The 22,329-nt window shown below is 37.6% G+C and overlaps 1 protein-coding gene across 2 annotated transcripts in view; it reads right to left on the bottom strand.

Annotated features, from left to right (window-relative positions):
• The window catches only part of Capn7 (calpain 7), a 44,920-nt gene extending 22,796 nt beyond the window's left edge, over window positions 1-22,124 (bottom strand). For both annotated transcript variants that reach the window (XM_052733656.1, XM_052733655.1), the window contains exons 1-9: window positions 21,789-22,124; window positions 18,852-18,960; window positions 13,800-13,957; window positions 12,858-12,925; window positions 10,146-10,346; window positions 7,358-7,444; window positions 4,487-4,613; window positions 2,823-2,908; window positions 460-553 (exon numbers count right to left, since the gene is read on the bottom strand). In XM_052733656.1, the coding sequence (XP_052589616.1) occupies window positions 460-553; window positions 2,823-2,908; window positions 4,487-4,613; window positions 7,358-7,444; window positions 10,146-10,346; window positions 12,858-12,925; window positions 13,800-13,957; window positions 18,852-18,960; window positions 21,789-21,890 (1,032 nt within the window). In that variant the 5' untranslated portion in view covers window positions 21,891-22,124. The remainder of the gene's footprint in view (window positions 1-459; window positions 554-2,822; window positions 2,909-4,486; window positions 4,614-7,357; window positions 7,445-10,145; window positions 10,347-12,857; window positions 12,926-13,799; window positions 13,958-18,851; window positions 18,961-21,788) is intronic.
• Window positions 22,125-22,329: the final 205 nt, after the last annotated feature.

The following is a 22,329-nucleotide window of genomic DNA, read 5'->3' on the forward strand; positions in this document are numbered from 1 at the left end:
GCAAAACAACAAAATCTATAAGAAAAGATTTTTTGGGGGGCTATAGAGACAGCTCATTGGTTAAGAACTTGTTCCTCCCCCAGAGGACCAGAGTTCAGTTCCCAGTACCCATGTCAGACAGTTCACAAGGACCTGTCACTCCAGCTCCAGGAGATCTGACACCCTCTTCTGGCCTCCATAGGCACCTGCACACATGTGGTGTGTGCACACAAACAACACACACACAAATTAAAAAATAAATCTTTAAAAAATTGTATATTTGTTTTATTTTTAATACTAACAAATGATTCTATAGTTAGTAGTGTGTACAATATATCACACATTCAAATCAACTGAATTGACTTTTAAAATCTTTACACAGTCAACCTTTCTTAGTTTATTTCCCTCTGAGAATCAAGGGTGAGGAGGTGAAGAAAGAGAAGGTGGAGATAGGATTTGGAAGAAAAAAGAGACATTCACCTTTCTTGGGACACCATTGAGGTGAAGTTTTACCATATACTTTCCACAGGGATTGTACTCTGGTTCGCCATCCTTATTCTGTGGGTAAATTATGCTTTTGAAAAGGAAAATGGGTATTAAAATACCAATGTTAATATTAAAAATCAACTAATACACAAAACTTTATATTACATTTAAACATATGCCATTCATTTATAAATGTTATTTTCTTCCCAATTTATAAAAATACAAGACTATTTTAATATTTTAAATATTTCTTGGTTTTGGTTTTCCTTTTGAGATAGGGTCTCAACACGTAGCCAGGCTTGTCTGGAACTCATGACCTTCCTGCTTCAGCCTCCCAAATGTACCACTACCCCCAGCTTAAGAAAATATTTTCTAAGGGGGATCGGGATCTGTCCCTGGTACATGGGCAGGCTTTTGGGATCCAGTGCCTGTGGTGTGACGCCTTGTGCAGCCTTGGTGCAGTGGGAAGGGGCTTGGACCTGCCTAGGCTCAGTGTGCCAGGCTCTGCTGACTCCCCATGGGAGACCTTGATTTGGGGGATGTGGGGATGTGGGGTGGTTTGGGAGGGAGGGCTGGAGGGTGGGAGGAGGGAGGAGATGGGATCTGTGGGTGGTATGTAGAGTGAGTAAAAATTTTCTTAATAAAGAAAAATGAAAAAAATATAGTTAAATTTCACATAAAAAATAGAAAAGAAAATATTTTCTAAAATCATAAACTAGAACATAAATCTTCACAATATTGAGTCAGGGTCTTACAAACTTCAGGTTGGCTTCTAATTATACAGCAGAGGAAGATTTTGAACTCTGATCTTCTTGCTTCCACCTCCAGAATGGTGGGATTATAGGTGTGCTCCATCATGACCAGTTTATACAGTATTGGGGGTTGGACCCAGGGCCCTGTTACACTAGGCAAGCACTTTATTAACTGAGCTACAGTCTATAGTGCTCAACTTTTAACTATATGTTTTAACAAATCACATACTGAATAAATATATTTTAAGCCAGTTAAAATTATCTTTTATCATTGGTTTTAAGAAGTAAAGATCATTTCAACAAATCACAATTAAGGCACTTAGCACAATTCTAATAAAGCTACATAAAATTAAAAGTAATAATGAATCTCTAGAGAGATTAAAAGTACTTGTTGCTTTTGCAGAGGACATGGGATCAGTTCCTAGCACCCACATGGTGGCTAATAACCATTTGTAACTCCAGATCCAGGTGTTCCAAAACATTCATCTGATCTCTAAGGACACCAGACAACTTTCATGTAGGGATTAAAGGCACAGCACACATGATCATGCCATTAATGAATTACAAAGTTACACAAAAGACATGTAGTAAACAGATATACATGCAAGCAAGATATCTATCCATACACATTTAAAATTTTTTAAAAAGTATACAATGAGATATTATAAGAACCTTCACTACCAATTTTCTTTTAAAATATATTGCACCAAATCAAGCAACTCCAAATTGTTTATATATGTGGCAAATACCTGAAATTAAGGACTGTCTGATTTATCTTTTATTCTCAGGACAAGCTAAATAAAAAACATGATTATAATTATACTGAATGAATTTAAGCTTAATATAACTTTCAAAAACTGAAAAAAATTGAGAAACATTTCAATACATTTTAAAGCTGTTTTAGTCAACAGAAATGCATGCCACTTTATATTTTTCTGTAGCCATATTAAAAGTTAAAGGTGAAAAAGCATTTAATCTCAACCTAGGGAGGCAGAAGCAGGTGGATCTCTGTAAGTTCAAGGCCAGCCTGATCTACATGGTGAGTTCCAGACCAGCCAGGCAACATAAAGACCCTATCTCCCAAAACAAACACCAACAAAAAAAGTTAAAAATCAAATTGATTCTAATAACATTTGATTCTAACAACATATTTTGCTTAATCCAATTATGACTTCAACATATACTCAATACTTAAGGGATATTTTCCAATTCTACAATTTATATGCTAAGTTTTCAAAATCTCATGTACATCTTGAACTTGCAGCCCATCTTAACTCAAAATAACCTATTTCAATTTCTCAATAACCACAGGCATCTAGTGGCTAACTTACTGTACAGCTAAAATTACAAAGTACAAATAGGACATGATTTCTACTTTGATTACATCAATTTCAAAACACATTCTACATACATTATTTTGCTACATATGCATATGTTCTTACTGCTTTAGAAGAACTTCCCACATTCAGGAATCATCTATTTAACATCCATAAAGGATCATAATAATCTTGTGTTATGCCCTCTCCACCTCTTATATGCATATGGTCTAAGTTTTAAATTTTTAGTTAAGTAACAATTATATGAAGGACAAACACAAAAATTTACCTGGTAATCAACTTCTTATTGAATCGTCTCTCATAAGCTGCACTGATAGCCAATGATGCCACAAAGGAACAATCTGATACTATTGTCTGTTAATAAGAACAACATATTCTTTCATTCATGTAATTTCAATATTTGTACAATATTTATGCATTACACCTACCACCATATGTATATATATAGATATATAAATATATATATATAAAAATAGGAAAATAGAAATGTCATGCCACCAACTCACATATTTTATTCAAACAAATACTAGAAAAAGTATCTCAATGAATACCTTAGGGTCTGTGTGTGTGTGTGTGTGTGTGTGTGTGTGTGTTTATTAGTATGAGTGTAAGCATCTACACATAGGTATATATGGAGGCCCAAGGTCAATGATAGGGATTGTTCCATTCAATCACTTTCTACCTTTTACTTTTAAAATATATATGTATGTGTGTCTGTGTTTATTCTTAATTATGTTATCTCTGTATGTGTCTATTTTGGGCTATATGTGCACATGGAGTGTGGAAACCCAAGGAGGCCAAAGGAGAGCACTGAATACCCTGAAGCTGGAGTTACAGGCTTATGAGCTGCCATATATGAGGAGTGGGAATCAAACTTATCCACCCTTTACTTTTTGAGAGGGTCTTTCACTGAACTTGAAGCTTACCCATTCGAGTAGGCTGGCTGGCCAGATAGCATCATGGATCACTTACCTCTGCCATCCCTTAGGCTAGGGTTACACCAGTGTGCAGCCATCCTGATTTTTTCCTTTTTAAATGGTTATGTGTATAGCTGTTCAGTCTGAATGTAATTCTGTGCACCATTTGTGCCTGTTGCCCAAAGAAATCAGAAGAAGGCCCTAGACCCCTTAGGACTAGAGTTACAGACAGGTGTGAGCTTCCATGTGGGTTCTGGGAATTGAACTCGGGTCCTCTGGAGGAGCAGACAGTGCTCTTACCCATCTCCACCCCCTCCTGACTTTTTAGGTGTTTCTGGGGATGCAAACTCAGGTCCTTATGCTTATGCAGCAGGGACTTCACTAGCCCCCAAGAGTTAAATACTTAAATAATTAAGTCTTTTATTACTATTTCCTTGTCAAGGGTGAATGCAATTCTCAAGTTTCACATCTACAAATGCAAAAATCTATAATTGGGGCTGGGGTTGTAGCTCAGTGATAGGGTGATTGCCTAGCATACACAAGACCCCAAATTCAATTCCCAGTACTGAAAAGAATCTGTAACTGCTCAGAACAGTTTCTCGATGTTAAAGATGGAATGTGCAGAATGAACTAGGCACGGGGGCACACATCTGTAATCTCAGCTACTCGGAAGGCTGATGTTGAAGACTACTGAGTTTAAGGCTAGCTCAAAGAAAGATGCTGTCTCAGAAGAAAAAATCAACAAGCATTTAGTCTCATTTTGAGAATTATCTTGTTATGCAGCCCAGACTGGTCTCAGACTTACTACGTAGCCCACTAGAGCATTAAACCCTGAGTGCTGAGATTATAGTTATATGCTACCAAAGCAAGCTGGAAATAATCAATGTGAAGGATGAGGAATTTTTGCAATTATACTCATGCATCTAAATATATACAATCTAAGAAAATTCAAATCTATATTCAAATTTCCTTAGAGTGCCAACTTTCTTGAACATTATACAAAATAAATGTTTACCTGCTTTATGCTAAAACTGGATACAGTATATATCATTGTAGGATTGTTGGTGAGATCTTCTGGTCGTACCCATTTAGAAAATGTAGTTTTTTGTTTAGGTGATAATGGAAGTTTGCCCCATCTATCACTGAGGTAACAATAAAAGTTAAAAGAATATATTAATTTTTAAAGATGACTTGAAGCCATAATGAAATCTTCTTTTTGGCGCAGAGATCTACTATAGCTACACGTTTGTCTTCCTAAAATAACCAGTCAGATCTGGCTCTTTACATTTAACCTTGAATTCAGTCAATCTGAATACCTTCTCCAGTTTAAAAAAATAAACATTAAGTAAGTGAAGACAGCTTATATTTACTTAAAAATATGGTGCAGACATTTAACTTAGCATAGTTATGACATTCAGGAAACCTAGCAACAAAATAGAGTCATTAACAATACAAACTGATCCACTGAGGACCTAGGAAGCTACAGAGCCTTCCCTTGCCTCTTGAAAGGACAAAGAGACTAGCTAATTTACTAAACAGTGACCTTGTGCCAAGCATCATGTCAACATGCTTTAGATATCATTCTCCATTTTAACGTTCAAAATAACTGTATTCAGTTAAGCACTTTTTGGGAAAGCATAAACTGGTTACCAAGGTCATAAAGCTAAGTAAAAAGTGACATATTAATCCAAGTCTGTGGTACTACAGCCACATGTCACCTATTACACTGTTCTCACTCTATGCTGTAGTACCTCTTTAAAGCTGACATACAACACCAAATAAAAACCATCTACCTCTCCAACCCCAAGCCTTTACCTTCCTACAGCAACAGCAACACCTCTTTGGATTTAAAAAGATTTTGTGGTAATGTGTAATATGCAAACTAGAACAAATTTGTATAATATTCTTTTATCTAGGAATCTGATGAGTATTAGATAAAGAAGATTTTGTGCTCAAGTATGACGTAGGACACCTCTAGACTTTCATGAGTCCATGTCATTGCAAATCTCTTGGGTAGAAAAGATTGCCTACAACACTGCTCAAAAGAAATTTTGTTTTTAAATTTTGAGACATGTTCTTGAACTTACGATCACCCTACCTCTGCCTCCTGAGTGGTGTGATTGCAGGTGTGCCGTCACACCTGGTCTCTCAAACATTTTGATGATTACTTCACAGAACATCTACTGTTCAGGGAACATTTTAGCTAGAACCTGTGTAATGTTAGGAGCCAATTATAAGTAGAAACAGAGCTGAGTGAACTTAGGAGTTTAAAGACAGCAATCACCAACTTGTAAGGGAGAAAATCAAAGCTAATTCAAATCTATAATTTGATCTATTACTCACTCATTATTAACCTTCCATATAACAGATACTATAGAATAAATTTAAAATTCCATAGTATTTGTTCTCTCAAGTCACTGGGTAATTAAAGTCAGTGTTAAACACATTTTCTTAAGACTCATAAGGCTATTAAAAGTACTTTATAAAATACAATGCTTATGATTTAAAGATTAGCATATCACCAGAATACAAAAAAATTTTTTTTAATCAGTCTCTAAATCAGTGGTTATCAACCTGCAGGTTGTAACACCATGGGGAGACCCATATAAGATATCTTGCATATCAGATATTTATATTACGATTCATAACAGTGGCATAATTACAGTTATAAAGTAGCAACAAAATAATTTTATGGTTAGGGGTCACCACAACATGAGGAACTGTATTAAAGGGTCACAACATTAGGAAAGGTGAGAACCACTGCTCTAAATTAAGTTAAATTATGGAGACCTTTTCCTGTCAATCTGTTAAATGAATTTTAAAATGTTTACAATTATTTTTTCTTTTGATTATTCTCTATGCAAATATGAGAAAATATTGCCACTTAGTTAATTTTAGTATTCATTATTCTTCCTCAAATTTAATTCATTCAGTAAATCTTGAGTATTTACCATATAACAGATACTGGCTAGATACAGGGTGGGACCTAGTTAAACAACATGGTCTCTGTCCTCATGAAGTTTATAATTTCCAGTAGGAGACATGTATTAAGCAAGTAATTACCCAAAAAAGAAAAAGTGTGTGTATGGGGGGTAGGGGGTGGGCAGGGTTACTTCCAACTGTGGAATTTAGGAATTCCAATTTAGGAATAGCAATTCCTAAGTTAAGAGAGTCTTTTCTATGGTCATACCACCCTGAACACAATGATCTGTAAATTAAAGGAATTTCTGTATTTCATGTTTTACTTTTTCAATTATATTATTATTAAATTACCCCAAATTTTTATTGTTCATGCTATGTTTTTCATTTGGACATTCTAGCATGAGAGAGTTAATTTATCTTAATTTGCTACATATAAACTGAAACCACAAATCTACATCTCCTTAAATATAATCACATACTAGAGTAAAACATACATGTAGCACATACCAGAGTGATTTACTCTTACAATTTAATACCAGTATCTTCTGTGTAGGTATTTGTGTACATCTCTAAACACTTAGATTAATTTCTGGACTTTTATCTATTGTAAGCCAATCATTAACTGGATAAATGTTTGCTCAGTACTTGCTCTGTACCAAGTATTATATTAAGCACTATGTCCATAAGGTTAGGTTAAAAAAAAATACCCACGAGCCCATAACAAAGCTAATTAAAATAAATGTGATATTGTGGTACTCTATCATGGTACTATATTAAACTGACAACTTCATGTTGCTCAGATCTTTATTTGGACTCTTCCACCTCTTTCCCATAAAAAAATCCTCTTTTCCAACCAATTTTGTACATAAATTTTAATTTCAAGGCTATGAATTAAATTGAACTTCAGAGTACTGAAAATTTCTTTAAATGATCTTAGAAGTAAAAGTTAAACGTGCTTACTTACCAAAAAGGCATTGGATAAGCAAAACGTTCCCTCAGATCAACACTCATGAAAGGAACATATTCTATACCATTTATTTTTGATGTTGTCCTATAAGACACAAGAAAAAGAGCTAACTTTTCAAGTCTATCTTAATCACCAATCTTAAACTCTAAGTTTAAATGACAATAACTTCTCAGTCTTTTAGCTAATACCAAAGGTAAAATTTCAATGACAAAGTATGATACTGTATTAAACTGACAACTTCATAGTGTTCAGATCTTTATTTGGACAGTTTTGATAAGAGAAATACCAGAGAGTAACTGTTATAATTCAATTCATTTTAATAAGAACATTCTTTTAAAATTAACTTCCTGGACTTGGGATGTAGCACAGTGGTAGCATTTTTGCCTATCATGTGTAAAAGGTTCAACCTTCAGCACAAAAATTTAATTAATTAACTAGTATAGCAATTTATAAACAAGCCAGGCAGTGGTGGCAAAGGCCTTTATTTAGTCCCAGTACTTTGGAGCAGAGGCAGACAAATCTGAGTTTGAGGCCATCCTGGTCTATAGAGTGAGTTCCAGGTCAGTCAGGGCTACATAGAGCAACCCTGTCTTGAAAAACTAAAAACCAATCAAATAAACAAACAAACAAAAAAAAAAAACATGATAAACTCTGAACAATGTGATCTATTTTCTAGCTATGGGAATATGGATGAGTCCTGGAAGAAAAAAGTGCCATAGAAACAGCTATGATCTGTCCACAAATTCAGTGAGATTTGTAGAAGCTCCTCATGTTTTATGTATATTAACTATTTCCTTTGGGGGTTTATTTGTTATTGTTGTTTAATTGAGATAGAGCTTCGCTATGTAACCCAGGTGATCAGGCTGGCCTCAAACTCAAAAATCCCTGCATCAGCATCTTGAGTGCTGGAATTGTAGCACATGCCACCATGTTCAATAATTATTTCTTTCTTATACATCTGCTTTTTTTTTTTAAAGAGTGTTGTAGTCTTTAGGTAATATACTCAGTGAATCTGAAGATTAATGCAGTCAGCAATGGATACAATAACTATTGAGACAGTGTATATTCATTTTCACTTGTATGAAGGATAGCTATGTTTTGAGAATTGTTTTGTTACAGTGTGGAATTTCAGATGTGTAGTATATATAAAAGTAGCATACAGATGCTGAGTAGCCAAAACGATGAATTCTCACTGTACTGGCTAGCCTTAATTGAGAAAATGCCTCCATAGGATCAGGCTGTAGGCAATTCTATAAGATATTTTCTTAGTGATTGATTAACGAGAGCCCAGTCCATTGTGGACAGGGCCATTACTGGGCTGGTGGTCCTGCATTCTATAAGAAAGCTGGCTGAGCAAGCCAGTAAACAGCATCCCTCCATGGTATCTTCAGCTCCTGCCTCTAGGTTCTTGCCCTGCTTGAGTCTCTATCCTGACTTCCTGCGATGATGAACAGTAATGTGAAAGCATAGCTGAATAATAAACCCTTTCCTCCCTAAAATGGTCATGGTGTTTTATCATAGCAATAGCAACCCTAACTAAGACACTCACTAATTTAAAACCTCAGCATTAAAAGGAACCTTTTTTTGATGTTTTGTTTCATACTGTGTTTGTTTACATACTATTTTTCCTAGGCAAAGGAACCAGGCTAATAATGTATAACCAAAATCTTCAGGAAGAAAAGAAGATGCCCTGGAAAGCTATGACCAAGGAGTGAACACTGATCCTTTCAGCTCAATCTCAGGAAAACTCAAAATTAACACCTATATGACCTGCCCAACTCAAATACAGCCAGCTGGCTCAATGGTTTATCCTCTTTCAACTGATCAACTGATTCAAAAGAGAGTAAAGGATCTCTACATTATCGTGAGTCTTGCTGTTTGTTATTGTTTTTTGAGGCCGAGTCTCCTTTGTAGCCCAGGCTGGCCTTGATCCTGAAATTGTTAAGTCCCCTCCTTCTAGAGTGCTGGGATTACAGGCAAATGCTATGCCAAGCTTAGGCTTTGAATTTTTAATAGGCCCCAAGGCTTCTTTCAAATACACTGAGCTGTCTGTCTACAACAGGAGTTTGTAAACATTTTCTGTAAAGATTGACATAATATACACTTTAGGTTTTACAAAGTGGTCTCTGTCCTAATTCTACTGTTCTCATTTTTTTTTAACTCTTAAAAGATGAAAAAGCAGCTGGTGGTGGAGGTGCACAACTTTAATCCCAGCACTCGCGAGGCAGAGGCAGGTGGATCTCTGTGAGTTCAAGGCCAGCCTGGTCTACAGAGAGAACTCCAGGACATCCAAGGATACACAGAAGAACCCTATCTCTAAATGCCCTCCCACCCCACAAAACAAAAGTATTCTCAACTCCAGACTTTAATTTGCTGGCTATTTCAAAGCAACCCCCCACCCCTGTGAGAGTTGTGGTTACAAAGGTGCACAGAGAATAAGCAGCCTGCCATAACTGCTATGCTCCTCAATCTTTAGGACTCAATTATGCAGAGACCAGGATTATCAAAAAAAAAAAAAAACATAGGAAAAAATGCTAACACTAAAATATATTAACATTAACTAACATTAAAATATATTAATGAGTTATACCACAATAATATATATAAAACACCCAGCAAGTTGGGGGGTTCTATTCTGTAACTATTCAAGCTGATATACAATGTAATGCACAGTTAAATAATAGCACAACGTATCACAACAAAGTTCTGAAGGTAATTCAGGATGAAACAGTCTCCACTGATTATGTGTAAAGTTTTCATTACCCTGAGTCATAAGTGGATTTACCTGAGCACTTCTATTTCTTCTGCTGTGTATCTCTGTCCTTGGGCATCACATGACTGTGGACTTAAAAATGGCTGAGGCTTTTCAAGGAAAGGATTAGATCCTAGAGGAAAATGTGTTCTTACTGGAGGAGTCTTTGTCTTCATATTTGTTGCTTTGAGTTTGCAAAACGGCTTTGTCAGAGGTTCACTCAATGCTTCTGCTCTAAAACAGAACCATGAAAAACTGTTCCAGTTTTCTTCTTACATTTAGGATTTTGTTTCTTATGAGACAAGATCTCATGAAGAGACTGGTGTCAAACTTGCTCTGTAGCAGTGTGACCTTGAAGCCCTGATCCTCCTGCCTCTACCTCTTAAGTGTATCATTTAGACTTACAGGACAAAACTTACTTTGAGTTAGTAAAGCATCCTAACATAAAATCAGTTCATAAAATCTTTACATACTAATAAAAATTTCTCTATGTAAAATACTGCACATACTTGTAAATACTACTTAAATGAACATTTATTTATTCTACATCAGCTACTATGCAGGTAAAGGGTGTATAATAGTGTATAAATCCTATCCTTAAGATTTTGTGGCTGTTAAAGACAACGGTGTCAAAATGATAGATGCCAGGACAGAAGCATTTCATGCAAATGAATAAATATACAAAAAGAAATAAGAGCCCTAATGACCACGAAAAGAGGGTGAATCAAGGGGAGGGTGCTTAGACTCAATGCTTGAGTCTTAGAGAAATTCATCTGCAGTGAGGAAACAGATCCAGAATGTGCAGTAGTATCAAACAGCAGAGTAACTTCAAAAGGATGGATACAGACCCCGTGAAAAGTACAAATGAGAGGCAGCAGGAGATGAAGTGAGAGGAAAGCAGGAATTGATGACAGAGGGCATCACATGATACACAAGAGGATTTTGACTATTCTGTCAAAAAACTAGCAAGCTAAAAATGTTCTTCACCTAAGATCTACATATTAGCTTCATGAGTCTTGTAACACTCCAAAATTATATGCCAAGAACACTAGATGTACATTTTCCTAGAAAAAAGGTCCTTAATCTTCAACAGATCCTCAAACGAGCCTCTAACTGACACCTCAACCCAACTATCTTTGCTTAGGATGGACTCAGAAATACTAGATGATTTATCTACACAAGAATAAAAATCAATGATGTTTCTTCTTTTTTTTTTTTTTTTTTTTTGGTTTTTCGAGACAGGGTTTCTCTGTGTAGCTTTGCGCCTTTTCCTGGATCTCGCTCTGTAGACCAAGCTGGCCTCGAACTCACAAAGATCCACCTGCCTCTGCCGCCCAAGTGCTGGGATTAAAGGCGTGCGCCACCACCGCCCGGCTCAACTATGTTTCTAACTGGTAAAAGAAATCATGATGGAAAAGGCAACTGAGTCTGGTGAACATGGTAACTCCATGTCCTGGGAACTGGACAAGGCAACTATGTCATGAATTTGGGTAAACAAACTAAAGCTTAGCTGATGATGAAGCAGAGAAGGGATAAGTTATACCACAATGAAAGGGCCAGAACATAGGTACAGGCAGAGCTTCAAACTGAGATAATTTCAAAAATTCACATTCTAGAAACAGATGAAATTTCTACTCCTTTCCTTTGCAATAAAGTAGTTTTCTACCTCAACTCTTGAAAGAGGCATAATTCACTTACACAGATCCATTCATCGAGCAAGTACCTACTGAGCACATCTATGTTAGGCATTCTGCGAGGTGCTTACTTAAGCAGTGAATAAAATAGGCAAAAGTCTATCTTCACAAGCTTCCAGTTAGGGGATGAAGGCTGAATGGAGCACAGACATCAACAACAAACACAACAAACTGGTCTTTTCGTATATTCCACAATGGGGTAATACCAATGGAAAAGAATATTCAAAATAGGCAGAGCAATCAGAACGAAAGTACAGGGGAAACTCAGCTTTATAAAATGCTTACAGCAGTTCTCAGAGGTGACACAAGCTGGAGATGAAGGCAACACGTATGGTGTGATATTGGGAACAAATGCAAGGCCATTCTCAATGTCTATCTTTTAATAGTAACTCTGGAGGGCTTTCTGAAAAGGTTGTCTTGGAAGTCTGATATTATACAACACAGAGGAAGTATTCCATTTGAAATATGACTGTTGAGGGCTGGAAATATAGCTCAGTGGTAGAATGTTTGAATACCATGTACAAGACCCTGGGTTCAAGCCACAAAACTACCACAGACACTCAGTAATATCAGGGCAATAAAACAAATCAAATATCAGTTAGTTCTTGAAATAAGCAAAAATTAAAAGACTTCTTGACTAATGGGTGGGCTACTTAATTTGGTTTAAAGCAAGGAGATAGAGAGAAAGTAAATTTATTCAGTAAAAAAGGGTAGACTTCTAAGTCTCAGCTTATTGGAGGAACATGTAGACCTCTAACACACATTAAGATGCTAAGGTTTTTTGTTTTTAAAAAAGACTACAGCCGGGCGGTGGTGGCGCACGCCTTTAATCCCAGCACTCGGGAGGCAGAGCCAGGCGGATCTCTGTGAGTTCGAGGCCAGCCTGGGCTACCAAGTGAGTCCCAGGAAAGGCGCAAAGCTACACAGAGAAACCCTGTCTCGAAAAAACCAAAAAAAAAAAAAAAATAATAAAATAAAATAAAAAATAAATAAATAAAAAAGACTACAATTCATGCTATCCATTGATAAGAATTTAAGTGACAAAACTCACCTATCTAGTGCCTGTCGAGCCAACTGTTTCAACTTATTTTGCAGAGTCTTATCAGCAGTTTCATAAGACTTAAGAGAAAGAGATAGACATTCTAAAGCATAGTTCTTTAATCTACTTAATCCATATTTCTATGCAAAAATAAAATATACTTCTTGAAATTATGAGTAAATAAAGACAACATTTTATTTCTATCTTTAAAAGTTATCACTTAAAACCATGTTGATTATTTTGTCACTGGGCTGAACTTAAAAGCCATTTCTGTAGACAAGTGCTAACTAGACCATAAATGTATAAACATGTACCATGGAAGGCTGAGCAGGAGGAACCTGGGGAGACCAGCACTTATCTATGTTCTCCAGGGTTACAGAAATCAAGGTAGATAGTTTTTCTGACCACAACAGCCTGTCAAAAAGCTACCATATGAAAGACAATGGGAACATCCTCCACTACTTTCTCTCATTCCTCTTCCAAATGCACGGTGCTCTTAAGTACTAGATGCTCTTTGATGCCAAGCATCTCAATCAAGGTCCATCTCAGAGTACTAAGAGCACTCAGCATATAGATTTTATATTGCAAGGTAATGAAGCTCTCCCAAACCACTACTTTATTTTTTACTATGTGAAATTGAAAAAAGTTTATGCTAAATTCACAGATTCATGATAGTGAATCCTTCTTATAGTAGTTTTTAGTTACCAAGATAAACTTGAACAATTTAAAAATAAGCAAATATAATTTTTTTAAAACAACTGCTTAGTGATTCAGTAGCAGCAAAACTTTAATAAGGTATAAAACTCTATTATTAGTGTTCTACTCAACATTTTCAGTGATAAATAAATTATTTATAATGATAGAATGTAGGGGTTTCTTCAAATTAAAATCTGTGAGCAAGGGAAGCAATTTCTTAACAAAGTTCCGTCAAGTTTGACTCATAGCTATACTTACGGTTTTTAGACAGAGATCCACAGCTTCTGTATATAATTCTATGGCATCTTCCACATTCCCCTTTTCATCCTCATCAAAAGCTTGTGTAACAAGAAAATGGGCACGCTCTAGATCCAACTGATGTTTTGATTTCAAAGGATCAGCACTCTTTGACTGAACTAGTACAGAATGAAAAAACATGTAGAATGAATATTACTTAAATGCAGCCAGGAAACACCAACATTTTAATATATTTAAGACATTCTTTATCAAACGCTATATCCCTCATTTAAAATGCTTAGCAAAATATACAACAAAAATCTTTTTTAAGAGGAATAATTTCTGCTTCTCTCTCGAATCTTAAGCCCCCTGCCCAAACCCAATTATTCAGACATCAAAGACAGGATATTAGACATGCTTTAATAAAATTTTCCCCTGATTTTTTTCTTTCTACTAGCACTCCCTTCATTAAAATAAAAAGCAAAATAAAGGAATCTTCCTCATATTCTTCTTCCTCCATAAAAACACAGTAAAAACTTGGAAAATACTAAATATTAAGAAACACATAGGGCTGGGGGTAATAGCTCAGGGGCAGAGTGAACTTGCTTCACAATATGCCCTGGGTTCTATGGCTAGTACCAGAAAAAGGTAAGAGAAAGAAGAGGAGAAAGAGGAAGAGGAAGGAAAAGAGGAGGAAGGAAAGGAAGAAGAGAAGGGATGAGATGGGGGAGAATCAAGCAGTCATCATATTTTAAGGTAATTTTTTTTTTAGTACAGACAATACTAGGCCCTGATGATAAAGTTCCTGCTTTTCTTATCCATCTAGGTCCAGAAGAAGCCATTATGTTTTTATTGCTCTTTGAAATAAGAACTTCAATTTGTTTTGTTCTGAAAGATTTACTTATGTACATGGCTGTTTTGCCTACATGTAGATCTGCATACCATGTGCATGCCTGGTACCCTTGGAGGTCAGAAGAGGGTATCAGACTTCTTGGAACTGGAGTTACAGACAGTTGTGAGTCACCATGTGGATGCTAGAAATCAAATCTGGGTCCTCTGCAAGAACAAGTATTCTTATCTCCTGAGCCATCTCTCCAGACCATAGCACATGTGTAGATGCTCAACATCATCAGCCCTCAAACAATGCACATCAAAACTCAATGAGATGGTACTTTATATCCATTAGAATGGCTAAAAATAAAGTCAATAAAAAGTCAATTCTAGTGGCAGAGCTCTGAATTCCTAGCACTTAGAAGGTGGAGACAGGGATATCTTTGAAGCTTGACAGCAAGACCTGGCCTTAAAAAAATAAATAAATGAATGAGTAAGTGTTGCAGAGCTGAGGATATTGCTCAGTGGCAGAGCACTTGCTTAGCACGTATAAGGCCATTCATTCCCAGCACTCTCCACACACAGAGAAGAGAAGGAGGGTGAGAGAGAGAGTGTATATAACAGTAAGAATGTAGAGGAACTAAGAAACCGGAACCAGCTATGCTGCTGAGTGTACACAGGACACAATGTACAGTGCACTACGTACAGAATGTACATAGTGCCTGAATGTACACAGCATTATTCACAATAGACAAAAGGGAGAAAACCCAAATATTTACCACTTGATAAATGGGTAAACAGACTGTGGTGCGTTAATACAATGGACTACTATCTAGCAATGAAGAGGGGTGAAGTACTGATACATACTACTGTTGTGGAATAATCTTTTTGTACACTGTGAAGAAGTGTCACTCTGACTGGTTTAATCAAAAGCTGAACGGCCAATGGCTAGACAGGATTTCCAGGCACAGAGGACACTGGGAAGAAGAAGGGCCTAGATGCAAGGAGACACAAAGGAAACAGCATAGCAGGATGGACAATATGCAGATGATGTAAACAAGCCTCGGGGCAGCACAGAGATTAATAGAAATGGGTTAATTTAAGTCATAGGAGCTAGGTAAAAACAAGCCTAGGCTATCAGCCGAGCTTTCATAATTAATAATAAGTCTCCTTGCTGTGATCTGGGAGCTGGCTGGTGGGATGGAGAAAGACTGGCTACATTCTATAGCATGAATAAACCTTACAAACATTAAGCTCAGTGAAAGAAGCCAAATAACAAAAGAATAAGACAGTTCTATATTAGGTGATTCATTTCTATTAAATACCCAGAATGAGAAACCTAAAGCAGAAAGTTAGTCTAGTAATCTTAATCTCTACATTTCATTTGTTAATTTCAAATTGATATTTTTCTCCACTTAGAAGTCAACCAATCCCGTCAAGATTTTCTTGACTATAAACAAGCTATTTTGAAATTTGAGGTTCTATTTTCTTTCTTTTAAAAAAAAAAAAAGTGTTTTTGAGAGAGGGTCACATAAAGCCCAGGCTGGCCTCAAATTTACTATGCAGTCAAGAATGACCTTAAACTTGATTATCTACCTCCAGCATGCTAGGATCACTGGTCTGTGGCACCACATGTACTTTATATGTTATGAAGAATCAAATCTAGGGCATCATGCCTTTAGGCAGGCACTATACCAACTAAGCTACATCTCAACTTTTATTTTTATTTATCTATCTATTTATTTATATTTTGAGACAGAGCCTCATTATGTAGCCCAAGCCAGCCTCAAACTCAGACTCCTCCTGCCTCAATCTCCTAAGTATCTGGATTATAAGCATGCCTCATCATACCTGGCTAAAATTGAAGTTCTGAACAAGATTTTTATTAGTAAAAGTCCTATTTTGCTTAAAGTAGTAAATACAGAAACCACTGACTTCTCACAGATTACATATGCTACATTTTCTGAACAAAATAAGGAAAATGTTGGTCAAACAATTAAAGATACTGTCTGCATTAAACCCTTTTCCAATTTCATCTCATTGGCATATTCTTTAAGAGATCAATGTTATTATTCTGTAGGAGATAATCATATTCATAGTATCAATTTTAGAATTTACTTCCCAGGATCAAATGCAATTTGTTTTTGTTCTGTATTGTTGCCATATTGCTCAGGCTGGTCTCAAATTCATAGACTCAAGTGATCTTCCTGCTTTAGCCTCCTGAATACTGGGATGCAGGCTCATACCACCATACCAGTTTAAAAGCAATTTTTAAAGTTCTGCTGTATTTAATACAAAGTAGGGAAATATTTCTTAATTCTCTAGGGAAAAATAATTTTGTATTTTTTCACAGTTGTTGGAAGAACTTGAAGGATTTAGAGACCACTGACTGGAATGAATATAATAACCAATGGAATAAGTGTGACTATATACATAAGACAGCGGAAGATGGAAATTCCCTCAGTTACTAGTTCCTATTCCTAAGCTAGTATCAATACACATTCTTTTCCTTCTAGAGAAGTCTACATTAACATTTAGCCTAACATGTTTCAGAAAGAGATTTCTACAACATTGCAATGTTTCTATTTTTAGGTTCCCATATTTGACTTAGGGCTTCCTGGGGGCTCCTCTACCACCCATCCACTTACTATATAGCCCAAACATTGATTCAGTAGATGATTGCTGAAATAAACAAAAATATCTATAGGGAGGACAGGGAAATCATGGAAATAGTCCAGAAGAATTACTTTATGAACTTTAAAAATAATTTTCTTGAAAAATAATATATGAAATCATGTGAATTATCTATTAAAACAAGGTAATTACAATTAAGAGCTTCATTTACTTGGCTGGAAAAATGAAATTCTTTTTAATCATGCAGGGTCCTGTGCCCCTCCACACCCCATGTTAAAAAGGAAACCCAGAACCTCAAGTATGCTAAATAGGTCCTCCAACTGAACTACTCCCAGAGCTCCCAACAAGATACTCTGAATGCAGCAATTAGTATAACTTTCTATCAGGCAAAGTCCAATACACAGACAATTCCTACAACTCATGCAACTTCTGGACACTATTTTAAAGTAGCCTACCAAGTTTTAAGAAGACTATTGCAACAGGGAATCAAGAGCAAAGTACACAGACTTTATCCTAATGATGTGCTTATAACTGTTTATTCCACTCAGAGTAAGTGGTAGACAGTAACAGAATCCTTCTAGAGTAAAAATCCTCTGGGAATTATCCAACAATAGAAAAAGGGGAAAAAAAGAAAAAGAAAAGAAAGGTTTAAAAATCATCCTAAAATAAATATATTTCCTTTTCTTTCTTTGTTGGTTTCTTTCTGTGTAGCCTTGGCCGTCCTGAGTCTCGCTCTGTAGACCAGGCTAGTCTCAAACTCACAGAGATTCACCTGCCTCTGCCTCCAAGTGCTGGGATTAAAGGAATGTGCCACCACCACCTGGAAAGATAAATATATTTCTAGGCCAAATGTCAGCAATATTTTTTTCTATCCATATGAACAGCAGATTTTGACACAAACCCTTTTTCTCTGACAAAACTGATCACTAAGCTTATATATACTTCTCTGTGGCACCAGCTATGCTGTTTATAATTAATACAAGCTGTTCCAGGTCTCTGCTTACATGTTGTCTTTCCAAGGTGTAGCATTAAAAAAAAGAGTTCACCCAAGGTCTGCAGGTAAAGAACATGAACGAAAAGTCTGTGAATCTACTGCCTACTGCTGAAGTCCTTAAACAGTAAAGACAACTAGCGCCTTAACTTTAGTGCCAGAACTGACACTTTAAAAACAGGCTCTGACATGGTCCTCATTGCAACTTTGTCAATGATAAATTCAATGTAGAGAATTTACTATCTCTACAGCTAGAGAAAACAAGGAAAGTGTACTCTATTACCTCTAACATTCTCTTATAGATCTATTAATTTCTTTCTCTATCATGATTTCTTAAATCTCTTTAAGAGATTCTTCTCAGTGAGCAGAAAGAGGGAGTATCAAGATCCAAGATGAAGCTGGGAAGTGGAAAGTGGGAAGCCTTTAATCCCAGCACTCAATGAGTTCCAGGCTGGCCTGGTCTATAGGGTGAGTTTCGGGACAGCTAGGGGGTACACAGAGAAACCCTGTCTCAATACCCCGCAGCCCCAAAAAAGACCCGAGATGAAGAGGAAAGAGAAACACAGGAGTAAATGTGGTCCAAGACGAGGGAAGGGCAAGTGACGTCTTTGACTAACCTGCAGAATGAAGGGCTTGGACTCTTTCCAGATATTCACTGATCTTTTCTTGGATCCGTTCTAGGCTGGATCCTGCCATCTCAGCATAAATTAAGGCTTGTGCAGCTTCCTTAAAATATAATAATAATATAATTCAAAGAATCCAAAACACCTTCACAATATGAATTTTAATTACTACTTTCTAATTTTCTATTCATTTCATAACAAAACAAAAACATCTTCAAGTTTTTTTCATATAGCAAATAAGTTATAAAATCTTCTAGTACCACTCTTTCCATTTTCAATATCCTTAATTTTTATATTCTGTTGAAAATTTAAGAACCCAGTTATTAAACATTTCTTCAGAACAGCTGTGATTTACATGTTTTCTGTTTTCCTTATGTGTAAATTACAGACTTTGAAAAGGCACGCTGAGTCTTAAGCATTAAAACAGGAGCTGGGGCTTAGCTAAGCACAGCAGTTGCCTAACGTGTGTAAAGCCCTGGGTTCAATATCCAGGACCATCAAAACCAAAATCAAATCAATAAAACCATCAACCAAAACATCAATTTAAAAAATCACAAGAAATTGTAAAGGTTAGAAGTCTCACAGTAGAATATAATAAAGTAGATTTCAGTTTTATGAAACAAACTTAACTAAGAAAGCCTAATTTGCCTTCCCACTTTCCATAACTTCCATAACCAGTTGTGCTATGGCTAGTGAGGAAGAGCTTGCATTTCCCCCATCACTGTTCTAAGGTTGACAATGCTACCACCACCTAGAAAGAGCAGACAGAGAGTCCTGCAAGGGACAGGCCCTCTCAGCAGGAACTGAACATGTACTACAACTCATGGGCCTCATGCTGTTTCCAAAGCAGTTACCACTGGGCTTCATTTTGCAAGCCAGGTTTTAAACAGGAGTTGTTAACTGAATCCTACAAAATCAGTAAATGCAGTTTACACCCCATGGGAAATTCAACCACAAAAGCCAGGTGGGTTAGAAAATATGACTTCTTCAAGGTCCATAAAGCAGGTATTTTTTCAAGGGAGAAAAAATAATTTCCATGCAAACATTAAACATATACCATAATTATTAAAATACATTATACCTCAATAAGCTGAACTGCTTGTACTTAAATAACATTAATTCTGAGTATAGGTTACTCCTCACATGTAAGTACTGGTTTTCAAATAATCACCTTGCATTTTTAAAAAAGTCAAATAACTATCAATTTTATTTTACTCATTTCATTTATATTCAAAAACATAATCAGGGGCAAAGTACAATATCTCTCTCTCTCTCTCTCTCTCTCTCTCTCTCTCTCTCTCTCTCTCTCTCTCTCTCTCTCTCCTTTTCTCTCTTCCTTCCCCACTCCCTCCAAACAGGGTCTCATATGTCCCAGGTCTTCCTGACTCCTGGTTTTAAGCAGCACTGGAGATCCATAGCCCTAATTATTTTTTTATTTTTTAAACTTCCTTAAGGATGACTTTTAATTCTTAAATGACAACTTCTAAAATAAAAAAGCTGAATAGTTTCTTTTGTTTTAGATTAAGTTATTTTTATATGGTACTTTTCGGTTTTGGTTTTTGAGACAAAGTCTTAGAGTGTAGCCCAAGCTGGCCTGAACTCCTTGATCCTCTTACCTCTTTGTACTGAGTGCTGCTGGGATTACAAGAAATAAGAGGGTGCTGTTAGGCTATATGGCACTGTGTTACTGCCTTAGTGGTTGTGAAGCCGTTTCACAAAACTAAAACAGAATTTTCTTTTAAGGAACTATCACCTGGTAGTCAGGCACAGTGGCACATTCCTGAAATGTTAACTTTGGCAAGGCTAAGGCAAAGGGACATCAAATTTGAAATCAGCCTTCACTATATAGCAAGATCACGGTGGGGGGGGGGGGGGAACCACAGACAAACACACAAGGGTGGAGTGGGGTGTAAAATCTAAAATTAGAAAATTTAAAATGAATGCTCCTAAAACACAGCAAAAGTCTCTAAAATGTAAGGTAGATTTTAAAATAAAAGCAATAAAATGAGAGCAGAAAGCAAACCATCTTTTATTGATAGCACATATGCTGGGGGGTGGATGGGGTGTTTTTACTACTTCTATATAATCACGGATGTCCACATCATGAAGATATAACAGGAGGGGTGCATTGCAAACCCTCAGGATTGGAGAGCACAGGATAAACTGTGGAAGCGCATAACCTTTCGATTTAGCAATTGTGCTCCCAGTCATTCATCCAAAAGAAGTATCGTCGGGCGGTGGTGGCGCACGCCTTTAATCCCAGCACTCGGGAGGCAGAGCCAGGCGGATCTCTGTGAGTTCGAGGCCAGCCTGAGCTACCAAGTGAGTCCCAGGAAAGGCGCAAAGCTACACAGAGAAACCCTGTCTCGAAAAACCAAAAAAAAAAAAAAAAAAAAAAAAAGAAGTATCACAAATGTTCAAAAAATTAACTCTAAGGCTATTAAGCGCACCATTACATTGCTGGACCACAAACTACCGAATAGGCTGCAAATGTGGCACACGCAAGCCACCAAATATTATCTAGGCACAATGCAGAAGTGAGGTGTTACAACAGTATAAACGATATGATTCAAGTTTTGGAGTGAAAACCCCGTATACACACATACGTTTAGAAAAACAACCATGAGTATGTACACCAAATGCTAAAGAGATGAATTTCTTCCCTACTTTACTTTTTCTTTTCGACATCGAACATGCACGACTGGCACGTTATGACATATCACCCACGGCTGGCCACACATCAGGGCCGAGGGACAGCGACCAGGCAGGCCATTCACTCCCCATCCCACCTCGCGCCACCACAGGTAGCAAGCAGAGCAGCGGGCATCTGCCAGCGTAGACTGCGGCCTGAGGACAGGACCCCGCCCCTCCGTCTCGGGCTCCGCCAGCGCTCGCTCCAGTGACTCGGCCCGAGCCGGTGCCTGGCCCTACCTTGTAGTAAAACACGGCCTCAGAGTAGCGGCCTTCATGGTCGCGCTGCACCGCCAGCCGCGCGAACTGCACGGCGTCCCGCTCCAGCGCCGTCGCGTCCATGGCGCCCAGGCCCCGAGCCGGGGGAGGCAGACAGGCCCTGACGCCGGCCCGCGCCGCCTGGAGACGCTGCGGCGAGAACCGGGGACCCCGCGGGCGGAGCGGCAAAGTTTACTTTGGAGGGCAGGGCGGAGGAAGGGAGGACGGAGCCGCTACTACCTCAGACCCGCCAGGACGGCTGCTAGAGCTGAGCAGACTCTGCTCGGAGCCCTCCCGGCCGCCCCTCCTCGCGCCCTCGCTCCGCCCACTGGCGGCATTGCGCAGGCGCAGTCGACCCTAGAGACTCCTACAGGAGAGGGCGGGGCTCAATTCGACCGCAGGTGGGCGGGGCCAGAACAATGTCCCGTGGGATTGGGCGAGAGGAAGCAGGTGCCAAGTCGAAGCTGAGAGCTTCTCTTTGGCTTGTTGGGAAGGCAGTACCTGTAAGGTTGTTGCCGACAGT

Source organism: Peromyscus californicus, unplaced genomic scaffold, assembly GCF_007827085.1.
Source record: "Peromyscus californicus insignis strain IS unplaced genomic scaffold, ASM782708v3 Scaffold_12__1_contigs__length_115047231, whole genome shotgun sequence".
NCBI classification, from domain to species: Eukaryota; Metazoa; Chordata; class Mammalia; order Rodentia; family Cricetidae; genus Peromyscus; species Peromyscus californicus.